Source organism: Mustelus asterias, chromosome 15, assembly GCF_964213995.1.
Source record: "Mustelus asterias chromosome 15, sMusAst1.hap1.1, whole genome shotgun sequence".
Lineage (NCBI taxonomy): Eukaryota > Metazoa > Chordata > Chondrichthyes > Carcharhiniformes > Triakidae > Mustelus > Mustelus asterias.
The window spans coordinates 27,866,764-27,891,362 of NC_135815.1; the positions used below are offsets into that span (position 1 = coordinate 27,866,764).

Below are 24,599 nucleotides of genomic sequence, written 5' to 3' on the forward strand. Positions count from 1 at the left end.
TTTTTTTCGTGTATGAAATCTTAGAATCATAGAATAGAATCCCGACACTATTGAAGGAGGTCATTCAGCCCATCGAGTCTGCACTGACTCTCCAAAAGAGCACCGTACCCTGCCCTGTCCCCATAACACCACGCATTTACCATGACCAGTCCCCCTAACCTACACATCTTGGGGCACTAAGGGACACGGCAAATCCCCCTAACCCACACATCTTTGGGCTGTGGGAGGAAACCGGAGCACCCGGAGGAAACGCATGCAGACACGGGGAGAATATGCAAACACCACACAGACAGTGAACCACGGGTTGTAATTGAACCTAGGTCCCTGGCGCTGTGAGGCAGCAGTGCTAACCACTGCGCCACCGCACTGTCCAGCGGGCAGTAAGACTTAAGTTTGAAGAAAAGGGCTACATCTTCATCCTTTCTCTAACGTTTGAGGAAATATATCTCTTAAAAATCGTCTTGCTTGGAATTTTAAAACACAGCTTTTTAAAATTTGAGTATGTGGAATCCATAGGGTCTTCAGTTTTTATGAATAATTCTGAAATGAGAACTGTTGTATATTCTGGATCTGATGAGTTGTGACATGCAGCTAGATATATTCCACAACTATTGTATAAATTATCCATGCTTTTGAAAATAGGGGCTGGCAATTGTAATATATCCTGTAAATGTGTGTTTAAATCGAGTGAGATGAATTAAATGAGCACATTAAGTGATAATTGCACGCATTGCTCTTCGAAAGTGCACCAATGGGTTTCACTGTTTCATAGTAAACACATCTCGCACCTGTTTGATTATCTGTTTCGATTATTGGCAGCAAATCATTTCTATACTTTTTACCATTTATAAATTGAGAATGTGGGAAGATTTATGCAGGCTTAGGGTACCACCTTGTCCCCACATTTTTATTGTTATTATAACCCCCAATACCCCTCTCCGGAACCATCTCTAGATACCTCTGAATTTTTTTACTGTATTGCACCATGCCCTGATTGAGGACTGCCTGAGGCAACCTAATTCAAGGTCTCAACCAATTTCTCTTTAGAAATAAGGTTGGTTCAAGATGGCCATGTGTTAATTTGCACTCTGTGTCTTCCTGTGTGGAAGGACCTCCTCTACGTGGCCCAACTGAGGTGTGTATGAGGGAAGACAGTGTTTGAGGGGTCATGAGTATGAATGTCCAGCCTACCACTCTGTGGTATACTGTGTTACAAACATAAGAACAAGGATCAGGAGTCGGCCATTCAGACCCCTTCAACCTGCTCCGCTATTTAATAAGATCGTGACTGATCTGATAGTAACCTAAGAGCAGCAGCCCGCCCACCCCCGATAACCTGGCACGGGGGCACAGTGGTTAACACTGTTACCTCACAGCGCCAGGGGCCCAGGTTCAATTCCGGCCTTGGGTGACTGTCTGTGTGGAGTTTGCACATTCTCCCCGTGTCTGCGTGGGTTTCCCACAGTCCAAAGATGTGCGGGTAAGGTTGATTGGTCATGTTAAATTGCCCCTTAGTGTCGTGGGGATTAGCAGGGTAAATGTGTGGGGTTGTGGGGATGGGGCCTGGATGAGAATGTTGCCAGTGCAGACATGATGGGCCAAATGGCCTCCTTCTGCACTGTAGGGATTCTATCAACTTATCATCCAACCTTTTGGTTACCAAGAATCTATCAACCCCATCCTTGAAAATACTCGAAGACTCTGCTTCCGCCATCTTTTCAGGAAGAGAGTTTCAAAGATATATGACCCTCTGGACAGCATGGACAAGTTGGGCCGAAGGGCCTGTTTCCATGCTGTGAACCTCTATGACTCTGAGTTGGTGGAATAGTGTCTGACTGGAAAGTGTGAATAGTAATTTTTAAAGAAATTGGCATAAAAAGATTACTATGCTCCGCCAAAGATAATTGTATTGAGATTAGGTCAGCTCTGAGATCCATGATCAAATCTAGCTTATTAAAATGGCACCAGTGAACTGTGGGAACTACAGCTTGTTGGCTAGGAGGGGTGGAGGGCAGGCAATCAGCCAGCTCCCTTGCAGAGCAAACTAACAGGTCAAACCCAGGAGGCAGGGAGTTGGCGGACTGGGGGGTGGTTGTTGAAATGAGTCAACAGAGGCCAGTATCTCTTCACCAGATTCCCTTTTATTTACAAGCTCAATTATACTTCATAGAGTGTTACAAATCCTGAGCCAACGTCCTGAGCGCCAGGACACTCCCAGTTAAATATACAGCCAAAGGCTCCCAGGTTGGACAAGCAATAAAGAGCTCAAACAGGGAGTTCATATTCTAAGAGGCCAACCTCAATGGCCTCATAGCAATCATTACAGTGGCGAGAAAAATGAGACAATTCCCGGACAGCTCGAGTGCCTCAAAAATGCCAGCAATGGATTGCAATGCTTTTAATGCAAACTAAGAACCGGAAATTTGCCCTGCCATGTCCTGATCCCCCCCGCTGCAGCTGCCATTTTAATCATTGACCATTGTTGCGGCTGCCCCATCCATGCCTGTTGCAGTAAGATAGAACGAGCTCTGCCAATTTGTGCCTGAATTTCACAGCTGGGGTCCTGTTTCAGGTAGATGCGCTGGTCTTTGGAATGCCACCCAAGCCAATATGGCATCAGAGTCAATTTGAAGGTGCCAGTGTTCACTTGGAAGGGCTCACGCTGATGTTATGCCAGGAGAATGAGGAGATGGGAGTTGAAATTCTGCCTGAATTTTGTTACCTCAGATTTGTTTGAGTAATCATTTTCTTGGTTTCTTGTAGCACCAAAGGAGAATGAAGAACGTGTGTTCAGAGAACGAATGCGGCCCAGGAAGAGACAAGGAGCTGTACGGCGCAGGGTCCATCAAGTCAACGGGCACAAGTTTATGGCTACCTATCTTAGACAACCAACATATTGTTCACATTGTCGGGACTTTATTTGGTAAGAGCAAAAGTGCTATTGAAGCGTATTGCACCGTGCCCTGATAGGGGATAAGTAGACAGCCTAACCTGAGGTTATAGAATCCCTGCAGTACAGAAGGAGGCCATTCATCCCATCGAGCCTACATCGACTTCCAATAGAGCATCTTACCTACCCCCATAAACACACACATTTACCCTACTATTGCCCCCCCCAACCTACACATCTTGGGACACTAAGGGGCAGTTTAACATGGTCAATCCACCTAACCTGTACATCTTTGGAGTGTGGGAGGAAACCAGAGCACCTGGAGGAAACCCACACAGACACGGGGAGAACATGCGAACTCCACACACAGTCGCCCAAGGCCAGAATTGAACCTGGGTCCCTGGTATTGTTAAGGCAGCAGTGCCAACCACTGTGCCATCATGCCAACCTACAAACCAATTTCTCTTTAGAAATTGCTACGAAGACTTGCTACATTACATAGCAATTTCTTTTTATAGATGTTGAGGTAATGTTTCAGAAAGGGGAAAGGTACTAGTGTGGGATCACACATGATTGGAAACAAACCAACCAAAAAATTTAAGTTTACTACCCTACGAGTTCCTCAGTGCTGGCTCTGATATCAATAAAGCTGTTGTGAACATTTATTCTTGGAATGGTTTGGTAAAAATAAATTGTGTCTTATTAGCAATTTTTACATTTCTAAACATGGCACCAAATAACAATGCATGTAAATTGGAAAATTTAATGAATAATTGTGAACTAACGGTGCATAAATGGAACAGGTGGAGAAAAGAATGCAATCCTGCAAGTATATTAGTAGTGATGTGTTGTAGGTTGTGCAGATAGTGTCTTCCAGATTAAGCATTCGAGGCAAAATACTGCAGATGCTAGAATCTGAAACAAAAACAGAAAATGCTGGAAGATCTCAGCATGTCTGTGGGGAGAGAATAAAGCCAACGGCTGGAATTGTACCACCTCGCCCGCCCCAGAATCGGAGCGAGGCTCGCAGAACGGAATTCTTCGTTGGCCTTGGGCGGGATTTTACGAGGCTCGCCCGAGTGAGACCGTAAAATACCGGCCAACGTTTCGCGTCTAGATGACCCTGCGTCCGAAGGGCCATCTAGACTTGAAACGTTGGCTCTATTCTCTCCGCACAGATGCTGTCAGACCTGCTGAGATTTTCCAAAATTTTCTGTTTTTGTTAAGCGTTAGAGGCATTTGATTTTATTTGTTGATAAGGGAAATATACAATGCTTAAGCACTCCATGGCTGTGCAATATAGAGGCCTGCATACGGCAATGTATATTTTTTAAACCTACTTTGTGTGACAATAGTCCCGCTTGTTTTAAAGTGGATAGATATTACTTCCAAGTGAAAATATTCGATGGCCATAATCATATATAAATTCATGACTAACTTCTGCTGCCTTATAAGATAAACATGATAAGATAATTCATACAAAAAGTTCAGCTCAAAATGTTGACTCTGAAATACCATGCAGTGAGTTTGTTTGACTTATACCACCGCGCCCAGAGTTCTGCCCACTGATGCTTAACAGAGCTATATCTGCCTAAACTTCATATGCCATCTTATAACCACATCCCATGGATGATCTCCAGTACAAATCACTTATAAAATCGTAGTAATGTGCCAGGAGTGTGTCAAAAATCAGAGCGTAATATTTACAAAGCCAAGCCTGACAGCTTGCAGCAGCAGGTAAGCAGGAAAGGCTTTCCATCACACAGCTCACTGTTACATATCAAGTTTGCTCACTTTTCAACAATGTGCAACATTGGAGCATCTGGCACGGGCAGCTGGAGAATGGGCAAAGGCAGTGGAATGGGGAACAAAAGAGCTAAAAGTGTCATTGGGACTGACCTCCAAGCCAAGGGAACAGAGGAAAGACAGACTAGTGGATCAGCATGGGAGGAAATGTTCAAAAATGTTTCTCCTGTCACGCAGAGGGAGATTGCTCTGCCAACTATCTTATTGCCAGTTTTGCAGACCAGTACTATAAGATCTTTAATGACCTGACCAGGGCTGGCATGTTAACACATTGACCATGTTGAGTACTGTAGGCCCCGGTGCACTCTTCACTCTTTAAAATTAAGAGCCCCAAAACTAACTTGTCATGATTATTACATGTTAAAGAGGTCACACAGTTGGAATCTTACAGTATGTGTAGCATGGAGAACCTTAAAACACTTCCCTCTCATTGACACCTGTAGTTTGAGAGTCTGGTGCACAAAGGGTTGTCACAGTAAGAAGTCTCACAACACCAGATTAAAGTCCAACAGGTTTATTTGGTAGCAAATACCATAAGCTTTCGGAGCACTGCCCCTTCATCAGGTGTGGAGATACCGGCGTTGGATTGGGGTGAACACAGTAAGAAGTCTCACAACATCAGGTTAAAGTCCAACAGGTTTATTTGGTAGCAAATACCATAAGCTTTCGGAGCGCTGCTCCTTCATCAGGTGGCAGTGCTCCGAAAGCTTGTGGCTTGTACTACCAAATAAACCTGTTGGACTTTAACCTGGTGTTGTGAGACTTCTTATTGTGCTTACCCCAGTCCAACGCCGGCATTTCCACATCATGCACAAAGGGTTAACATGGAACAGAGTACAGTACTGCCCACACCTTGATGTAAGAGAACACATGGCCCCCACCTAGACATCATTGGACAGAGCCTTGTGTAGAAGCAAGCATAGAGACCCCTCCGAGCTTGGAACTTTCCAGTACCTATGAATGCAGTTTTGAGTAGTTAATAAATACTTCCTGTTGAACTACCTAAGAATACAAATACCTTAATAAGACCAACTGAACTACACGCAACACTTTACAACATGGTGGCAGCAAATAGAAGAACTCAAAACCTCACCAACACTGCAGAAGAAAATTCAAATCCTAGAAGACTGAAGGAAAAATCAAAGAAGCAACTTTAAGTTGAAAAACTCTACCCATTTTGAAATGGCTTAGAATCATTTGCATTTCACTACAAATCATAAAAAGTGCAATAGTCTTCCAGCCTGTCACGCGGTAGTGACTTTGCCACTTTACACTACAACATGTACATCGTCCCTTGTGACAAACAAATTCAGACATTTTGTCTAGACCCATTCTCAACTCTGAATGGCGATGACGAAGGTGACAAGGATGATGATGATCTTGGGGAAGGAGAGGAATTTGTCACTCATGAGGGGCCGGAGCAGCATTTCGCTGCACATTCCTCTGTCGCAAGCACCTCATCTTCTGCCGCTTCTGTCATTTGTGCTCTCATTTCCTCAGAGCAGCTCAGTGACTTTCACTTGGGGGTGTGAAGCGTTTAGGTGGTATTAGTAGAGGTGCGACATTGCATGAATCACAGAGCACATGACAGCTGGAGAACTGGAGAAGGATGATTCACTTTCCCAGCACAGGGGGATGATATGCCACCCTCACAAAATAAGACAAGGAGGAAGCTGCCTATTATTTTAGTATAATGGAACCTCGAGGTCATGACTGCTCGGCTGAATAGACTCCTGTGGAGCATCGCACATACTTGCAAATTTTAAGGCCAACTTCGGAGATTGTTGATGGGGCTGGTAGGGGAGAAGGACTTGGAGGGTCAAAATCTCCCAGTAGTCTCGCATTCCCAAAGACAAGTACTGAACAACAAAGAACAAAGAAAATTACAGCACAGGAACAGGCCCTTTGGCCCTCCAAGCCTGCACCGACCATGCTGCCCAACTGAACTAAAACCCCCCACCCTTCCAGGGACCATAGCCCTCTATTCCCATCCTATTGATATCTTTGTCCAGGCGCCCCTTAAATGTCACTATCGTATCTGCTTCCACTACCTCCCGTGGCAGCAAGTTCCAGGCACCCAGCACCCTTTGTGTAAAAAACTTGCCTTGTACATCTCCTTTAAACCTTGCCCCTCACACCTTAAACTTATGCCCCCTAGTAATTGACTCTTCCACCCTGGGAAAAAGCTTCTGACATTCCACTCTGTTCATGCCCCTCATAATCTTGTAGACTTCTATCTGGTCGCCCCTCAACGTCCGTCATTCCAGTGAAAACAAACCAAGTTTCTCCAACCTCTCCTCATAGCTAATGCCCTCCATACCAGGCAACATCCTGTTTAGTCAGAAGGCAAAACCTCATCTCCAGCTGTAGTGGTTGTTAGAGGAAGTTTCAATGATCTTCACATCTGCTCACTGTTGACTATCAGTTGCTTCTGGCGACAATTGCACCTTATTGGCAGAATTTGAACCTCCAAGGGATGCGGGTTCAGAGACAGATTGTGAGGGTGGTGGTGGTGACTGGAATCAGATTAGGAACCTGACACTCACTTGCCAACTTCCAGATATGACCCAGGTTGGTTTGCAGGTGGGCAGGAACTTAATTAGAGTTATTGGATAAGTGATTGAAATCGTCAAAAAGACAATTAACTGAGAATTTAGCCCTGACTTCAACAGCGAGCTCATGGTTTTGCCAAGTGATGTGGAATGTGCCAGATTCAATCAGGCCAAAGCACAGCAGAGTTTTTCCAGAGAAACTGACAGGCTGGGAAGCTTTTAAACTGAAGAGCTGCAGCCATGTCTAGGAAAGAAAGAAAGTCTTGCATTTATATCGCACTTTCCATGAAAACCCATCCATCTCAAAGCACCTCACAGCCAAAAAAAGTATTTTTTGAAGTGTTGTCACTATTGTAATGTATGAAATGTGGTAGTTAATTTGCACACTGCAAACTCCAACAAACAAAAACGTTTTAATAACCAGGTAATCTGGTTGATTAAGGGATAAATATTGAGCATGGCACCAGGGCTAACCCCTTCTTTGTAATAGTGCCATAAGTTGCCCATGCCTCACTATGGTGAAGGAGGCTGATGAGAACACAAGCCTGGTGAACATGGAGTGTTATATTTTTGATTAGTTTGTTACTGGGCACACTCGCCTTCTCAACTTTGGCGTGACAGTTGTGGCCTCGACAATGCTGTTGCTGATTTTGGCATCAAGGGACAGGTTACTGGTGATTGTTGATCCAATGTGTGTGAAACTGTAGAGCACTTACAGATTGAGTTTGCCAACGGGAGTCGGAGTCTCTGCATCCTGACCCATACTGTTTATCAGTACAAATTCCCTACAGGTCCAAAGGAACTGCAACAATATTGTTACATGATTTAACACAGTAAATTATTGTCACCCTTGGTGTTGTCCCGAATAAAATGACTTGGAATTCAATGCTTAGCAGGACAATTTAGCTATGAAGGCAAAAAAACCTTTCAGATGAGAATCTCACAAACCAAATTGTAAATTTACTCCAGGCTCTTTTATTTGTTCTCAGGCTGTGCACAGCTCTGACAAGTCTGCATTTGAGTGGCACGATGGCAGAGTGATTAGCACTGCTGCCTAACAGCGCCGGGCACCCATGATTGATTCCCAACTTGGGTCACTGTCTGTGCAGAGTCTGCACGTTCTCCCTGTGGCTGCGTGGGTTTCTTCCGGGTGCTCCGGTTTCCTCCCACAGTCAAAAAGACGTGGTGGTTAGGGTGCATTGGCCATCTCCCTCGGTGTTCCCGAACAGGCGCCAGAGTGTGGCGACTAGGGGGTTTTCACAGTAATTTCATTGCAGTGTTAACGTCAGCCTACTTGTGACACTAAACAAATAAAGTTTAAACTTCATACCCGTCCCTCACTGCTCTGAGAAATCGGTCTTTATTCAGAGCAGTGGTGATTAAATTGGACATTAGAGCAGTAAATTCCATTATCACCAACTGGAAACCTGCTGTTGCCTTCTAACCGTGCAAACTAAATCTGATGGAAGAAATTATGCGCGATCAAGGGCCAGTAGTTTAAACAAGATTCAGATGCAATTGATTTCCTTTGAATTGATTCATTTTTAATTAACCCCTTATTCGTGAACTTTCTCAGCTTGAGGCTTTCTTTAATGCAATAATTACAGATTTTTTTTTCAGTAATGGTATTGCAAATGTAACACCATGAGCAGCAGCTGTGAACGGCAGAAGCAAATTCTCTACTGGTTCGTGCAGCTGGGACATATTCCTGTAAGCATTTAACATTCCGTGAATGGTCAGGCAGCACAGTGATCAGCACTGCTGCCTCACAGCGCCAGGGTCCCCAGTTCAATTCCGGCCTCGGGTCACTGTCTGTGTGGAGTTTGTACGTTCCCCCCCGTGTCAGTGTGGGTTTCCTCCGGGGGTGTTCCAGTTTCCTCCCATGCTGTGCAGGTTAGGTTGATTGGCCATGCTAAATTGCCCCTTAGTGTCAGGGGGCCCAGCAGGGTAAACAAGTGGGGTTATGGGGATAGGGCCTGGGTGGGATTGTTGTTGGTGCAGGCTTGAGGGGCGGAATGGCCTCCTTCTGCACTGTAGGGATTCTATGATTCATGAAGAAAAGAGCTGAAGTTTCACAATATGTTTTCAGCATTTAATTAGTATTTCATTTTAAAACACCATCACATAAGGACACGGTGCAGGGTCAGACAGATTAGGTGATCTCAACTTTGATTATTGGTCTGCGCTAAATCACCGGATCGCATCTGGGGAAAAATCATTTATAGCTGGGTAGTAACATTAGCAACATCTTGTATTTTATGCACTTAATGTAAAAAATGTCCCAAACTGGCAAACCAGGAATAGAGAGATTGGGAACCGTGACCCTGCAGAGCTCAGCTGAGGATATTGTTTCTGAGGAGAATGAAAGAGATGGTGGAGTTTGCCAGAAGGAATTCCAGATTAAAACTGTGGCTTGCTAAACGACCTGCCACTAATGTTGAGGCAAAGGGACAGGAAAATGAGTTTAACGCCTTCAGGAAAGGAGAGAAAGTTAAAGAAAAATGTACCAGGGTCACAGTTTAGCAGATGTGGAGATGGTTTATAGAATCCCTACAGTGCAGAAGAAGGCCATTCAGCCCATCAGGTCAGCATCGACCCTCCGAAATTGCATCCTACCCAGTCCCATCCCCCTGCTCTATCCCTGTAACCCCACTCATTTTAACGTGGTTAATCCACCTAACCTTCACGCATCTTTTGGACGCTCAGAGGCAATTCAGCATGACCAATCCATCTAACTGGCACAGGAGCACCCAGTGGAAACCCACACAGACACGGGGAGAATGTGCAAACTCCACACAGACAGTCACCCAAGGCCAGGATCGAACCTGGGTCCCTGGCGCTGTGAGGCGGCGTTGCTAACAACTGTGCCACCGCCGGCCATTGAAATGTTGCTGATTGATGCTGAACCTGTTTTAGTGGGAAGTGATGGTAAAAGTAGCCATTGCAGATGGTCACCGCAGAAGTGTCTAACGGGTGAATTCAGAATGTAATATGGAGTGCAGGTCAGAATTCATCATGTCAGAAGATACTTCCTTTCCATTTCAAATTTGCATTTGCACTGAGGCAGGTTATTCCTGGTCTGGAATATGCAGGCAATACACAAAGCACTTCAGACATCAAGTTTCAAAAGCCATCCCATACATATGGTAATCGGCAGATTTCATTCAACCATGGCGAAATGTTTCAGAAACTTGCATTTGTAAAAACCTTCTGTCATAGGCATATTTTTGGACAATTAAATCAGTAGATGCAATAATACATTAGATATTTATTGTTACCAAGGTAACAGCTGCTGAACTACTGACACTGAGACTAAAGCGTCTAAATTTCAGTCAACTAACTGATAATTCAGGCAAACATCTATCCACAGAACACATGACGTGGAGGTGCCGGCGTTGGACTGGGATGGGCACAGTAAGAAGTCTCACAACCAGGTTAAAGTCCAACAGGTTTATTTGGTAGCACGAGCTTTCGGAGCGCTGCCCCATCATCAGGTGAGTGGATGAAGGGGCCGCACTCCAAAAGCTTGTGCAACAAATAAACCTGTTGGACTTTAACCTGGTGTTGTGAGACTTCTCACAGAACACAGCACACACTCAGCATCTCATTAGTGCAAAAGAGCACTTCATGGCAGCTAGAGGTTGGGGAAAGTTCAGGAAGGGAGGCTTCCCTGTTAACTTGGCTGATGGAGGGTGTATAATGGTGAATGCATGGGCAGGATGTTACGACCTTGCCCGGGCGAGGCTCGTAAAATCCCGCCCGAGACTAACGGAGAATTCCATTCTGCGAGCCTCAGGCGGGTGAGGCAGTTAAATTCAGGCCGTATTATGTTTAAGTGTGATGGTTGTAACAATACGTTCCTTACATTCTATGTAAGGATGGTGGATGATGCATTCGTCATCATGTATTCATTCAATGGAGGATGATGAATTCATATCCGAAGGGCTTTGACACTGGCTGGATAAATTTGAGGATAAATGTTTTCACCCAGGGATGCAAATCTTTTGGATTGTTTGCCCCTTAGGGTTGGGGATGCTCCAGCTAGGCTGAGGTAGCTCGATAGCTTTTAAGGGATGCAAGGGATATGGTAAGTGAGCAGGAAAGCACAGTTGAAGCATAAGATCAGCCGATCAGTTTCATAAGGGGATGTATGATCTACTCCTGCTGTTTTCCTATGTTTTAAGGTCTGTTAGTCTCAATGAAATGATACTGTCAGTCCCTGTGGGCTTAAACCCACAAGCTGTAGGATCATATTAACTGGAATGTAGGACAAATAGAGCTAAGTAAGTGCGATCCTCTCATTTCCCAAACAACTGAACCCTGGCGACCAAGGACAATAACACCAGGACTAAGATCCTTGCAGGATGTTTTTCTAGTGCTGTTGGGAGGAGTTTAAACTAATTTGGCAGAGGGAGGGGACACAGACTGTCTGTAGAATAAGGGCACGGAATCATACAGCAAAACAAACAAGTCAGAATGAGTGCAGCTGTATTAAGCTTCAAGGGAGTAAGGCCAGGCTGGATGGCCTCTATTTTAACACCAGGGGTATTGCAGGTAAAACAGATGAGCTGAGGTTGATGATTGACACGTGGAAGCATGAGATAGTAGCCATCACAGAGACATGGTTGAAGGAAGACACGATTGGCAACTCAACATTCTGGGATATAGAATCTTCAGGTGAGACAGGGGAGGAGGTGAAAGAGGAGGAGGCATTGCATTAGTTCAGGAGTCAGTAATTGCAGGAAGGAGAGATGATATCTTGGAGGGGTCATTAAATGAAGACTTGTGGGTAGAGTTTAGGAATAAAAAAGGGGCAGCCACATTGCTGGGTGTTTATTATAAACCCCCAGATAGTCAGAGGGACATTGAAGAGCAAATATGTGCTCAGTTTGTGGATGTGTGTGGAACAATAACAATGGAGTTGTTCGATGAGGTGATTTCAATTTTCCCAACATTAACTGAGATATAAGGGCTTGGATGGAGTAGATTTCTTGAAATGTGTACAGGAGAACGTTTTAAATTAATACGTGGAGGATCCAACAATGGAGGGAGCTGTGCTGAACCTGATTTTGGGGAGTGAAGCCAGACAGGTGGCTGAGGTAGTGGTGGGGGAGCATTGTAGTGATAGCGATCACAGCATGGTCCAATTTAAGCTTGTTATGGACAAGGAAATAGATAAACTGAAAAAAAAAGTTTTGGATCGGGGGAGAGCGGATTTTAGTAAAATAAGACAGGATCTGGCCAAGGTAGACTGGGAACAGCTACTGACGGGAAAATCTGCAGAAGAGCAGTGGGGGGCATTCAAAAGGAAAATGGGGAGGGTGCAAGCCCAGCATGTTCCCGCTAGGGTGATAGGTAGGAATAACAAGCCCAGAGAACCAGGGATGACCAGAGATATCCAGGATACAATGAGAAGAAAAAGAAAGACTTAAAAAAAAACAAGCAGAGCAAATCAGTGGAGGCATTAGTGAGGTATAGAAAGTGCAGGGTGGAGCTTAAGAAATAAATTAGGAATGCAAAGAGGGGATATGAGAAAGTTCTGGCTGGTAAAAGTAGGGAAAATCCCAAGATATTCTATAAGTATATCTATGGGAAGAGGATAACCAGGGAAAGAGTACAGCCCATTAGGGAAAAAGGGGGAAATCTGTGGAGGTTGCCTGGGATGGAATATTGAAATTATGAAGACAGGTTGCGTAAGTTTGGGTTGTTTTCATTGGAGCAGAGAAGACTGAGGGGTGACCTGATTGAGGTATACAAATTTAAGCGAGACATGGACAGAGTGGATAAGGAGCAGCTGTTCCCCTCAGTCGAAGGGTCAGTTACAAGAGGACATAGGTTCAAGGTGAGGGGCAGGAGGTTTAGGGGGGGGTGTGAGGAAAAACCTTTTCACCCAGAGGGTGGTGACAGTCTGCAATGTGCTGCATGGGAGGGTGGTAGAGGTGGGTTGCCTCGCATCCTTTAAAAAGTATCTGGATGAGCACTTGGCACATCATAACATTCAGGGCTATGGGCCAAGTGCTGGCAAAATGGGATTAGGTGGGAGTTCAGGCATTTCTAATGTTTCGGTGCAGACTTGATGGGCCGAAGGGTCTCTTCTGCACTGTATGATTCTATGGTTCTATGAATCTATGAAAATTGTTTCTATGTTTAGACCTGCAATACCCTCAGTGCAATAATAATATATCAGTGTGCTCCTCTGGAAAGCACCATACAATAAATATATGCAAATATTTAATTAAACATTATGTGAATGTAAACTCTTAAAAACATAAAAAGATCCTTAAAGTGCAAACTTGAGGAAAACACAACTCACTCTTCATGCTGTTGTGCTGCTGTTTTTGAGATCTAATGGTGTTAATGTAAAATCATAGGCTGGCATGATAGATTTTCCAGGTGCTAAGATCTCACACAGGATATTTATATCTTCATGGCTAATGTCTCTACTTTTAAAACTGGACAATGACCTTTTCAAATCTCTGAAGCTTTGTCTGTCTGTGATCCTGAACAAACAGAACTACCATGGCCGGATCGCAGAAATTTGTGCCTCGTTATTTCTAAGGGACACTGCTGCAGAGCCCAAACTCAAAGAGAACTATACAAATTCCACCTGCATTTCATAAGTCATCTGCTAGGACAAAGGACCCTGCAGCCTTCCTTTCAAATCTTAATGATTAACAATCTCAGTGACCTGGACAAAGGGATACACAAATTCTTTGTCAAAGCCAGATGGAGAAGTGGGAGTCATGTGACTCTAGCTGGTAGTACCACTTACATTGCCTTGCTGTATTGGAAACTCAGTCTGCCATTTTCCCATCTTCAAGCAGCCTCACAGAAAAGGGGTTCTACTGAGACTGAATACCTGGCTCAACTACACTATTTCTACTGGAACTTCTGTTCCATCGCTTACAAGACTGATTCATCTCTGCATGCTTACTTCCGCATGTGAAGTCACTTCTATGGAAAAGTGAATGATACTGTATTGGGTTTCAGTATGTTAGGGTACGAGATCAGTAACCCCAAGGTATATTATGAAGTTAGACCAGACCCTGACTATTAGCTATTTTGGCATTAATGTGAGGATATGATGTTTCACTCCAGGTTGTGATTATATTGACACACTCAGAAGCTTTTCATAAAACAAACTTTATTTAACAATACATTTAATTATAACAAATGAATTAGTTTAACATTTACCAATTGAACAATAGTTAAAAATGACAAGATAAAGTTCTTAACTGCTAACCTACCCCTACGAGTGCTAATTCAAGTAGTATTCCTCTTACAGACTTAAAAGCCTTCTTTAAAGTCAGTTAGCAAACACAGGCACATGGGCTTGTACTTGTTCTTTTTGAACATCTCTGGAGAGAGAGAGACAGAGAGAGCCATCTGTCTTCTGCCAGCCCCAAACAGCAGCCATCAGAGAGAGAGAGAGAGATAGGGATACCTCTTACTTCTTTTAGGACCAGGCTGAAAACTGACTGTTTTAAAATAAAAGAGAAATTGTGTATCTTCGCTGCAAGCTTAACTCCCCCCATTCGCAAATGATTCTGTTAATCAATCTAATCAAACCCCTACTCTAAAACCCCAAGGAGAACCTAAGTAAACACAAATGCATTAGCTCTGTTTGGACAAATACACCATTAGCTAAAATCAATCATTATCATGCATTCTCAACAATTGAGATACCTGTTGCCCAGACAAATTGGCAGCGTGAAAAATAGAACTGAACTGTAAACATACCTCTTGCAAGAAACATGATCAAAATATGTTTCTTAAAGGCACAGTATCATCACAGCTTGCAGGCCTCTATGAACGGATAGCTCATTGAACTCTGATTCCGGAGTCTGGACCCATGTGACACAATGGCCCTGATTTTACCGGCATGGCCGCCCCAAAATCGGGGCGGGTGAGACTCGCAAAACGGCATTCCCCATTGGCCTTGGGCGCGATCTTATGAGCCTCGGGCGGCTATGCAGGTAAAATCAGGGCCAATAACTCTTTTCCCTGAAGCCTTTGGCTTGTAAATGTTTATTTTCTCTACTGCTCTTTTACTGTGTGAGTACGATGTGACCCTCCTCCCATGTTTGCTTGTGTGCAAATAAACTAACCACCTGACTTAACCCTATCACAAGCTTGCCGTGGGAATATTTATGGAAATTGGACCATGCCAAAACCAAGGGGTTGATAAATAGGTCATCGCTTTTAAAGAGGGAAGGAAATAGAAAGTACCTTTCTGTTTATAGATGGGTGGTGAGAGGAGAAAGCAGGACAGTTTAAATTAAATCCCCCTCCTTTCCATAACAGCTTAGAAGGAATCCTTTCCTCCACTTGGAACATACGGAAACATTGTTTGTAATAAGCTGAGATTGTGTTTTTGAAAATTAATGCATAAATGGCAATTCACCAACAATCTAATTAACATCTATTTGTTCTGTGCTATTTTACAGGGGAGTAATAGGTAAACAAGGATACCAGTGCCAGGGTAAGAAATGGGTTTCCAATTATCTATGTTAAAAGTTATTGGTCTTAATAAGGCATGCTGTTACTGTTCTCCACAGTTTCACTGTTCTATCTTAATTACCTGCACAGTGTTTTATGACAGATGTATGTTGAAACAGAAGATAAACATGGATTTGTGATTGGCTGAGTTTGAATTTGCGAAATTCATCACCATGCCACTACGAGTATGTGAAGTAGGAGTATATGGAGCAGTGTATACTATCTACAAGATGCACTGCAGCAATTCACCAAAGATCCTTAGACAGCACCTTCCAAACCCATGACCACTTCTATCTAGAAGGACAAGTGCAGCACATACATGGGAACATGACCACCTGCAAGTTCCCCTCCAAGCCACTCGCCATCCTGACTTGGAAATATATCGCTGTTCCTTCGTGGTCGCTGGGTCAAAACCCTGGAATTCCCTGCCCAACAGCATTGTGGGTCAACCCACCGCACATGGACTGCAACAGTTCAAGAAGGCAGCTCGCCACCACCTTCTCAAGGGCAACTAGGGATGGGTAATAAATGCTGGCCAGCCAGCGATGACCATGTGCCACATTAATGAATAAAAAACATTTTTAAAGCTGGAATAGGCCATTCAGCCCCTCCAGCCTGCTCAACCATTTGATAAGATCATGGCTGATCTGATTGTGGCCTCAGGTCTCCTTTCTTGCCTATCCCCTTTACCCCCTTATCAATCAAGAATCTATCAAACTCATTCTTAAAAATATTCAATGACCCTACCTCCATTGGTCTCTGGGGAAGAAAATTACACACTGACAAATAGCCCTTTGAGAGAAAAAGAAATTTTCCTAATCTTTGTTTTAAATAGGAGACCCTTTATTTTAAAAATATATCCCCTAGTTCTAGCCTCTCACATAAAGGGGAAACATCCTCTCAGCATCCACAATGTCAAATCCTCTCAGGATTCAGTGGGCAGCATGGTGTCACATGTGGTTAGTACTGCTGCCTCACAGCGCCATGGATCTGGATTCAAATCCGGCCTTGGGTCACTGTCTGCATGAAGTTTGCACATTTTCCCTGTGTCTGCGTGGGTTTCCTCTGGATGCTCTGGTTTCCTCCCACAGTCCAAAGATGCGTGGGTTAGGTTGATTGACCGTGCTAAATTGCCACTTAGTGTCAGGGAGATTAGTAGGATAAATACGAGGGGTTACAGGGATAGGGCCTGGGTTGTGTCGATGCAGATTTGATGAGCCAAATGGCCTCCTTCTGCACCGTAGGGATCCTATGAATTTCATATGTTTTGATAAGGTCACCTCTCACTCTTCGAAACACCAATGTATTCTGGTCCAACATGTCCAACTTTTCCTCATAAGATAATCCCTTCAGAATGTGGCATCCGTAACAGGCTTCACAACCCTGCATGCTTCAATGGAAGTGTTTGCCGACAGAACACTGGTTAAATGACTATTGTTCATGTCACTGATGGGCTTGTTGGCTTTTAGCCCAGTGCCTTAAGGAGTTCTCCGCAGTGCCAATAAAATAACTTGGGAGACATCATTCGCAAATATTTTCAGCATTTATGCTTCTGTTTAATCAAATTGCCAAATTCTCCGACTCTTGAACCTTCCAGGGGTGATGTTCAGTAAACTGTTAATAATCGAGGGTATATATTGTACCACAAGTAAATTATTCCTCAATTTGCTCATACAGATGGAATCGTCTTGTGAGAGGTGGGAGGGGGGTTAAAGGTTCTAAAGTTTAACAGGAAACAATTGGAAAGATCTGCTGCCTCAGAGGAAATTCTTTACTGCTTTGTGCAGTTTTCCAATGACTTGATTTGATTTATTATTGTCACATACATTAGTATACAGTGAAAAGTATTGTTTCTTGTGAGCTATACAGACAAAATATGCTCGGCCCATACATAGAGAAGGGAAGGAGAGAGTGTAGAATGCAGTGTTACAGTCATAGTTAGGGTGTAGAGAAAGATCAACTTAATACGAGTTAGGTCCAGTCAAAGGTCTGACGGCAGCAGGGAAGAAGTTGTTCTCGAGTCAGTTGGTACGACACGGTGGCACTGTGGTTAGCACTGCTGCCTCACAGCACCCAGAGACCCGGGTTTGATTCCGGCTTCGGGTCACTGACTGTGTGGATTTTGCACATTCTCCCCGTGCCTGCGTGGGTTTCCTCCGGGTGCTCCGGTTTCCTCCCACAGTCCAAGGATGTGTGGGTTAGGCTGATTGGCCATGCTAAATTGACCCTGGTGTCAGGGGGGTTAACAGGGTAAATATGTGGGGTTACGGGAATAGGGCCTGGATGGGATTGTGGTCGATGCAAACATGATGGGCCAAATGATCTCCTTTTGCACTGTAGGGATTCTACGTGACCTCAGACGTTTGTATCTTTTTCCCGACTGAAGAAGGTGGAAGAGAGAATGTCCAGGGGTCTTTGATTATGCTGGCTGCTTTTCCGAGGCATGTTACTTGAAGCCCCTTGGCCAGAAGATGGGTCTATCCTTATGTGGCATACTGGGGGTGACTGTGACAAACTACCTGTCATTATTCTGAGAGGGGGAAAGCAGCATTCTTCCTGCTGCTGGATGCTTTTTCCTGCGAGGGAGTGTAATTTTAAAACTCACCCTCGGGTGGGAGTCACCCGTCTGATGTTGAAATGTGTCCAGTGTTTAGCCATTTTTGGGAATGTTTAAAATGCGGCTAGCTACTCAAGGACATGGGTGAGAGGGAGTTAGCTCATTTGGCCTGCAGGTGACAATGTCACACCATTGATCTCACAAAAATACATTAGAAAAATAGAAATGAAATCAGTAGCTCAGAGCATATTAACCACTTGACATCAGTAAGACTAATGGATCATGGTTACTGCCACAGTGGGCAGAAAGGGATGTGTCATTGAATTAATCTATTTACAAAAGTCTGTTATCAGTCAACCAATTTTCCATTGACAGCCTTATTGACGAGGTTTTTTATATTTTAATGAATTAAACGGAAGGCTGGCAGGAAGCAGTTTATTCACTATTTAGCCTTAGCAGTGCTTACGTACAATTGCTCCAATTACTAAATCAAGAAGAAATTAGATATAGCTCTTGGGGCTAAAGGGATCAAGGGATATGGTGGTTGGGGGAGAGGGAGGGGGGAATAGGCAGGATATTGAATTATATGATCGGCCATGATCAAAAGGCAGGCTCGAAGGGCCAAATGGCCTACTCCTGCTTGTATTTTCTATGTTGCTAGATATTTCTTGAGAGAATAGGGTGCCTGCTACTGCTTACAGAGAATCAAGAAATCTAAAGAGACTGATTAACAAAGGTTGCTTTTGAACATTTCACAGGGTTCTTTTTGGCTTTGCGCAGACAATTGATATTGAGAAATTGACCCTAGGTCTGAGATGTGTTGATAAACATTGACCAATGTTAATAAATCATTCACTCTGCTGATATATTATCAACTGGTGCAGCAGCAGAATTCTCGTTCCAATTTGGCTGTCATTGTGATCAGTGCATCAAAAACGCCCTGTGGTTCACAGTGTATGCACCACCCTTCTGCTTCAAGGAGCACAGAAGCAAAAACATTGTCTTGCCTAGAAAATACAGTATTTAGAACAAAGTACAACACAGGAACAGGCCCATCGGCCCCCTAAGCCTGTGCCGATCATAATGCCCGAACTAATTGAAAAAAAACCTTCTGCCCTTATTTGGACCATATTCCTCTATTCCCTCCCTATTCATGTACCCATCCATAGAACCATAGAACCATAGAAAATTACAGCTCAGAAACAGGCCTTTTGGCCCTTCTTGTCTGTGCCGAACCATTTTTTGCCTAGTCCCACTGACCTGCACTTGGACCATATCCCTCCACACCCCTCTCATCCATGAACCCGTCCAAGATGACTCTTAAATGTTCCTAATGTACCTGCTTCCATCACCTCCTCTAGCAGTATGTTCCAGACACCCACCACTCTTTGCGTGAAAAAATTCCTTTGCACATTTCCCTTAAACTTTCTCCCTCTCACCTTGAACCTGTGCCCCCTTGTAATTGACACTTACACCCTGGGAAAAAGCCTCTGACTATCCACGCTGTCTATGCCTGTCATAATTTTGTATCAGGTCTCCCCTGAGCCTCCGTCTTTCCAGTGAAAACAATCCTAGTTTATTCAACCTCTCCTCGTAGTCAACGCCCACGAGACGAGGCAACATACTGGTGAACCTTCTGTGCACTCTCTCCAAAGCTTCTAGGTCCTTCTGGTCATGTGGTGATCAGAACTACACGCAATACTCCAAATACGGCCTACCAAGGTTTTATATAGCTGCAACATGATTTGCCAACTATTGTACTCCATGCCCCAGCCAATGAAGGCAAGGATGCCATATGCCTTCTTAGTTACCTTGGCCACCTGTGTTGGTGATTGTTTGGTGGAGTGTGAAAGGCTTTGTTAATATTGTTCTTGCATTCCACAATGCTGCACTTTTAAAAGTTATGAAGGTCTATAAAGTAGCATCATGTTGAAAAGCAAGTAGACAGTAAATCAGGAATGAATCAGGTGGGTGGCACAGTGGTTGGCACAGTTGCCTCACGACGCCAGGGACCCGGGTTCGCTTCCCGGTTTGAATCACTGTCTGTATGGAGTTTACATATTCTCCCAGCATCTGCGTGGGTTTCCTCCGGGTGCTCCAGTTTCCTCCCACAGTCCAAAGATGTGCGGGTTAGGTGGGAATGGCCATGCTAAATTGCCCCTTAGTGTCCGGGGTTCTAGCTAGGGTAAATGCATGGGGATAGGGCCTGGGTGGGATTGTGGTCGGTGCAGACTCGATGGGCTGAATGGCCTCCTTCTGCACAGTAGGATTCTATGAATGATTATGGCTAGTCTTAAAAACCGGTGTTAGGACATCAAAGGCTCAGGTCACATTATTCAACTTCTGATATTAGTTCCTCAAGTCAGCTAGAAAGTGCAAAGTTTCAGAGCAAACCTTGCTCTTGGGGGTCAAATCCCATTCGTGCTACTGGTTGTATCCAGTTGCAATTTGTCCCACAGGTTAACATTGATGCTCACACAATTTATTAACTTTATATATCGAAAGAAAGAAATAGACTGTAAGAGTAAATGTCATGAAACATTGACAATTTCAATCGATGGATTTGGTTGCTGGTTTTGTACTGTTGCACTGTTTCTCACTGTGATTGGTATTCATGCAGTTTTAAACTGATAGTGAACTAAAGCTTTTTATTGATTTGACTTTACAGTCTGTACCTGTGTGGTGCATAAACGATGTCATGAACTCATCATAACCAAGTGTGCTGGTTTGAAGAAGCAAGAAGCACAGGATGAGGTATATATTTCATCTGATGGAATTGCACCACTGTTTCCTAGCAACCTTGGGCTTCTCGACCCGCTTGCAGCCTTTGACACAGCTGACCACGCCATCCTCCTCCAGCACCTCTCAACCATCTTCCAGTTGGGTGGGACTGCCTGCTTGGATCCTTATCTATCTAATCATTGACAGAAATTTACCTGCAATAACTTCTCTTCCCACACCTGCTCCGTTCCCTCTGGTTACATGTTAGTTGATATTAAGTTAGTAGATCTCACTAACTTCGGACCGTGACCAAATGTGACAACATGCTCATAATGGTAGAGTAAGTGTAGCTGACCAGCAAACCAATTGAGACCTTATAAAATCTCAACAGTGAACAAAAAGTGCATCAGAGTGCACATTATACTGGCGACATTTGTGTACTACCCATCATTGGCAGCACAGTGGCACAGTGGTTTGCACTGCTGCCTCACAGCGCCAGGGACCCAGGTTCAATTCTGGCCTCGGGTCGCTGTCTGTGTGGAGTTCGCATATTCCCCTCATGTCTGCGTGGGTTTCCTCCAGGTACTCCAGTTTCCTCCCACAGTCCAAAGATGTGCAAGTTAAGTTGATTGGCCATGCTAAATTGCCCCTTAGTGTCAGGGGGATTAACAAGGTAAATATGAGGGGTTACGGGAATAGGGCCTGGGTGGGATTGTAGTCGGTGCAGACTCGATGGGCCGAATGGCCTCCTTCTGCACTGTAGGGATTCTATGATCAAGTTCTGAATCGTACAGTTCTGTGGTTCCTACAGCTATTATGTGTGTGAGTGTCTGAAACCAGTTCAAAATAATTGGCTGAAGTGCATCTGTTCTATTTGCTTTCTGCACAGGTGGGCTCCCAGCGCTTCAGTGTCAACATGCCTCATAAGTTTAGCATTCACAATTTCAAAGTACCCACGTTCTGTGATCACTGCGGTTCTTTGCTCTGGGGTTTGATGAAACAAGGATTACAATGCAAAGGTAAGAAATCCATGGTTACTTCCCCTTTTAGTGAGTTACTTCAGGTAGCAAGGATGCAAAAAATGTCAAATGCTGATCATTTAATAATATTTTCACCTAATAACATTTTAATCAGCACTATCTGGAAGAAGAGGTCAGTGAGTCTGAAGAGCGAAAAACTTGCATCTATATAGCGCCTTTCGCTACCTCTGGATGTCCCAAACTGTTTTACAGGCGATGTAGTACTTTCCAAAGTACTACAGTGGTGATGTATGAAATGCACAGATCAATTTGCACACAGCAAGTTCCTATGAGCAGCATGTGACAGTGAGAAGAGACTCTGTTTCAGTGGTGTTGGCTGGGACACTGGAGGAAAACTCTGATGCGTTTCTTCTCAGTGGTGTCCTGGGACCCTTTTTGCCCATATAACAGGTGAGATCGCGGATAAATGTCTTATCACAAAGATGGATTCTGACTTTGCATTTTCTTTATTTCTGGTTTGTGGGGCTACATGTGAGATGGTGTTTTGCGTGTTGTGTGGAGAAATGAAATACGATTTAAAAGCATAACAAAGAAATTTCACCCACATTAAGTAGCCTCACAACACCAGGTTAAAGTCCAACAGTTTATTTGGTAGCACAAGCTTTCAGAGCGCTGCCCCTTCATCAGGATTTGTTTCATAAACAGGGCATATACAGACACAAACTCAATTACAAGATAATAGTTGGAATGCAAGTCTTAACAGGTAATCAAGTCTTTACACGTGCAGACAATGTGAGTGGAGAGAGGGTTAAGCACAAGTTAAAGAGGTGTGTATTGTCTCCAGCCAGGACAGTTACTGAGACTTTTGCCAGCCCAAGCAAGTCATGGGGGTTACAGGTAGTGTGACATGAACCCAAGATCCCGGTTGAGGCCGTCCTCATGTGTGCGGAACTCACCCACATTAAGCAGCATAGTAATACGTGCTAATCGGACACATCAAGCAGTGATAGGTCTCAACTCTAGCCCACCAGAACTGTCCACTACTCCACAATCACCCTGGGAAAAAAAGTGTACATTCTTTTCAACCTTGCCAACAATCTCCTTAAACCTCCCCTCCCCCCCACTCCTTCTGCCCTCACCTCCAATTGAGTTATTTAGTGGTAAGATTGAGACCACATTCTCAGCTGCCTCTGCTAAGTATCTCCTCAAACATCCCTTGCCCTAGTCTTGAACCTGCATCATCTTTAGTTTCTCTCCTAACCATCACCCAGCCCTTGCCCATAAAACCCCCAATTTGTTCCCGTGACCTCGTTCTCACTAAACTTCTTATCACCCAACTTTCCTTCCTGGCCTCAATTTTTGTTGATATTCTGAACGGTTCCTTAGGAGCAGTTCTCCTTGCTTTCAAATCTGACACCATCAAACCCCTCCTCAAAAAACTCACCTTGGACCCCTTTGGTTTTTGCAATTTCCCTGCCCATATCCAGCCTGACTTTCCTCTCTAAGGCCTGGAAATGTGTGGTCATCTTCCAAATTTGTGCATATTCCAGCAAACTCATGTTTGATCTTTAAAAGTGGCAGCACAGGTGGAAAAGGTGGTGAAGAAAGCATTTGGCATGCTTGCTTTCATTGGCCGGGGCATCAAGTATAAAAGTTGACAAATTATGTTACAGTTATATAAAACGTCGGTTAGGCCACATTTGGAATACTGTGTCCAATTCTGGTCACCACACTACCAGGAGGACATGGAGGTCTTGGAGGGGATACAGAAAAAAGCTTTACCAGGATGTTGCCTGGTATGGAGGGTATTAGCTATGAGGAGAGATTGAATAAACTCGGATTATTCTCCTGGAAAGGTGGAGGCTGAGGGGTAACCTGATAGAAGTTTATAAAACTGAGGGGCATAGAAAGGGTGAACAGTTGGAAGCTTTTTCCCAGAGCAGAAATGACACTCACAAGGGGGCACAAGTTCAAGGTAAGGGGGGAAAGGTTCAGTGGGAGATGTGCGGGAGAAGTTTTTCACACAGTGGGTGGTGGGGGCCTGGAATGCACAAGTGAGGTGGTTGACGCAGCCACGTTAGCGACATTTAAGACTTATCTGGATAGGCACATGAACAGGCCGGGGATATCGGGATACAGGTGGTTGGTCTAGGTAGGACAACGTGATCGGTGCAGGCTTGGTGGGCCGAAGGGCCTGTTCCTGTGCTGTACTGTTCTTTGTTCTTTTGTTTGAGCCTCTCCAATCAGATTTCTGTTCTGCCGCAGCATTGAAATGGTCCTAAACAAAGTCACAACTTACATCCTCTGCGACTGTAACCATGATGTATTATCCTTTGCTGACCTCTCTGAAACATGGTGGGTCACACCTACTTCCCCCAATGTCTTTTTTCCATTGTGCACCTCATTGGGATAGCCCTGAGTTGACCCAATTTATTTTCCCATCTTTTCACCATTAGCTACAGAGTCTTCCATGGATCTATCCTTGCCCCTCTCATCTTGTCCCTTGACAACATAATCCATAGACATGGAGTCCGTAAGACCATAAGTAGAAACAGAAAATGTTCAAAATACGCAGGAACTCAGGCAACATCTGC

At 44.2% G+C, this 24,599-nt stretch overlaps 1 protein-coding gene across 1 annotated transcript in view; it reads left to right on the forward strand.

Annotated features, from left to right (window-relative positions):
* The window catches only part of LOC144504419 (protein kinase C epsilon type), a 571,367-nt gene that overhangs the window by 325,444 nt on the left and 221,324 nt on the right, over positions 1–24,599 (forward strand). Inside the window, exons 3-6 of the mRNA XM_078229681.1 lie at positions 2,764–2,923; positions 15,696–15,730; positions 20,973–21,058; positions 21,915–22,044. Coding sequence (XP_078085807.1) covers positions 2,764–2,923; positions 15,696–15,730; positions 20,973–21,058; positions 21,915–22,044 — 411 coding nt within the window. The remainder of the gene's footprint in view (positions 1–2,763; positions 2,924–15,695; positions 15,731–20,972; positions 21,059–21,914; positions 22,045–24,599) is intronic.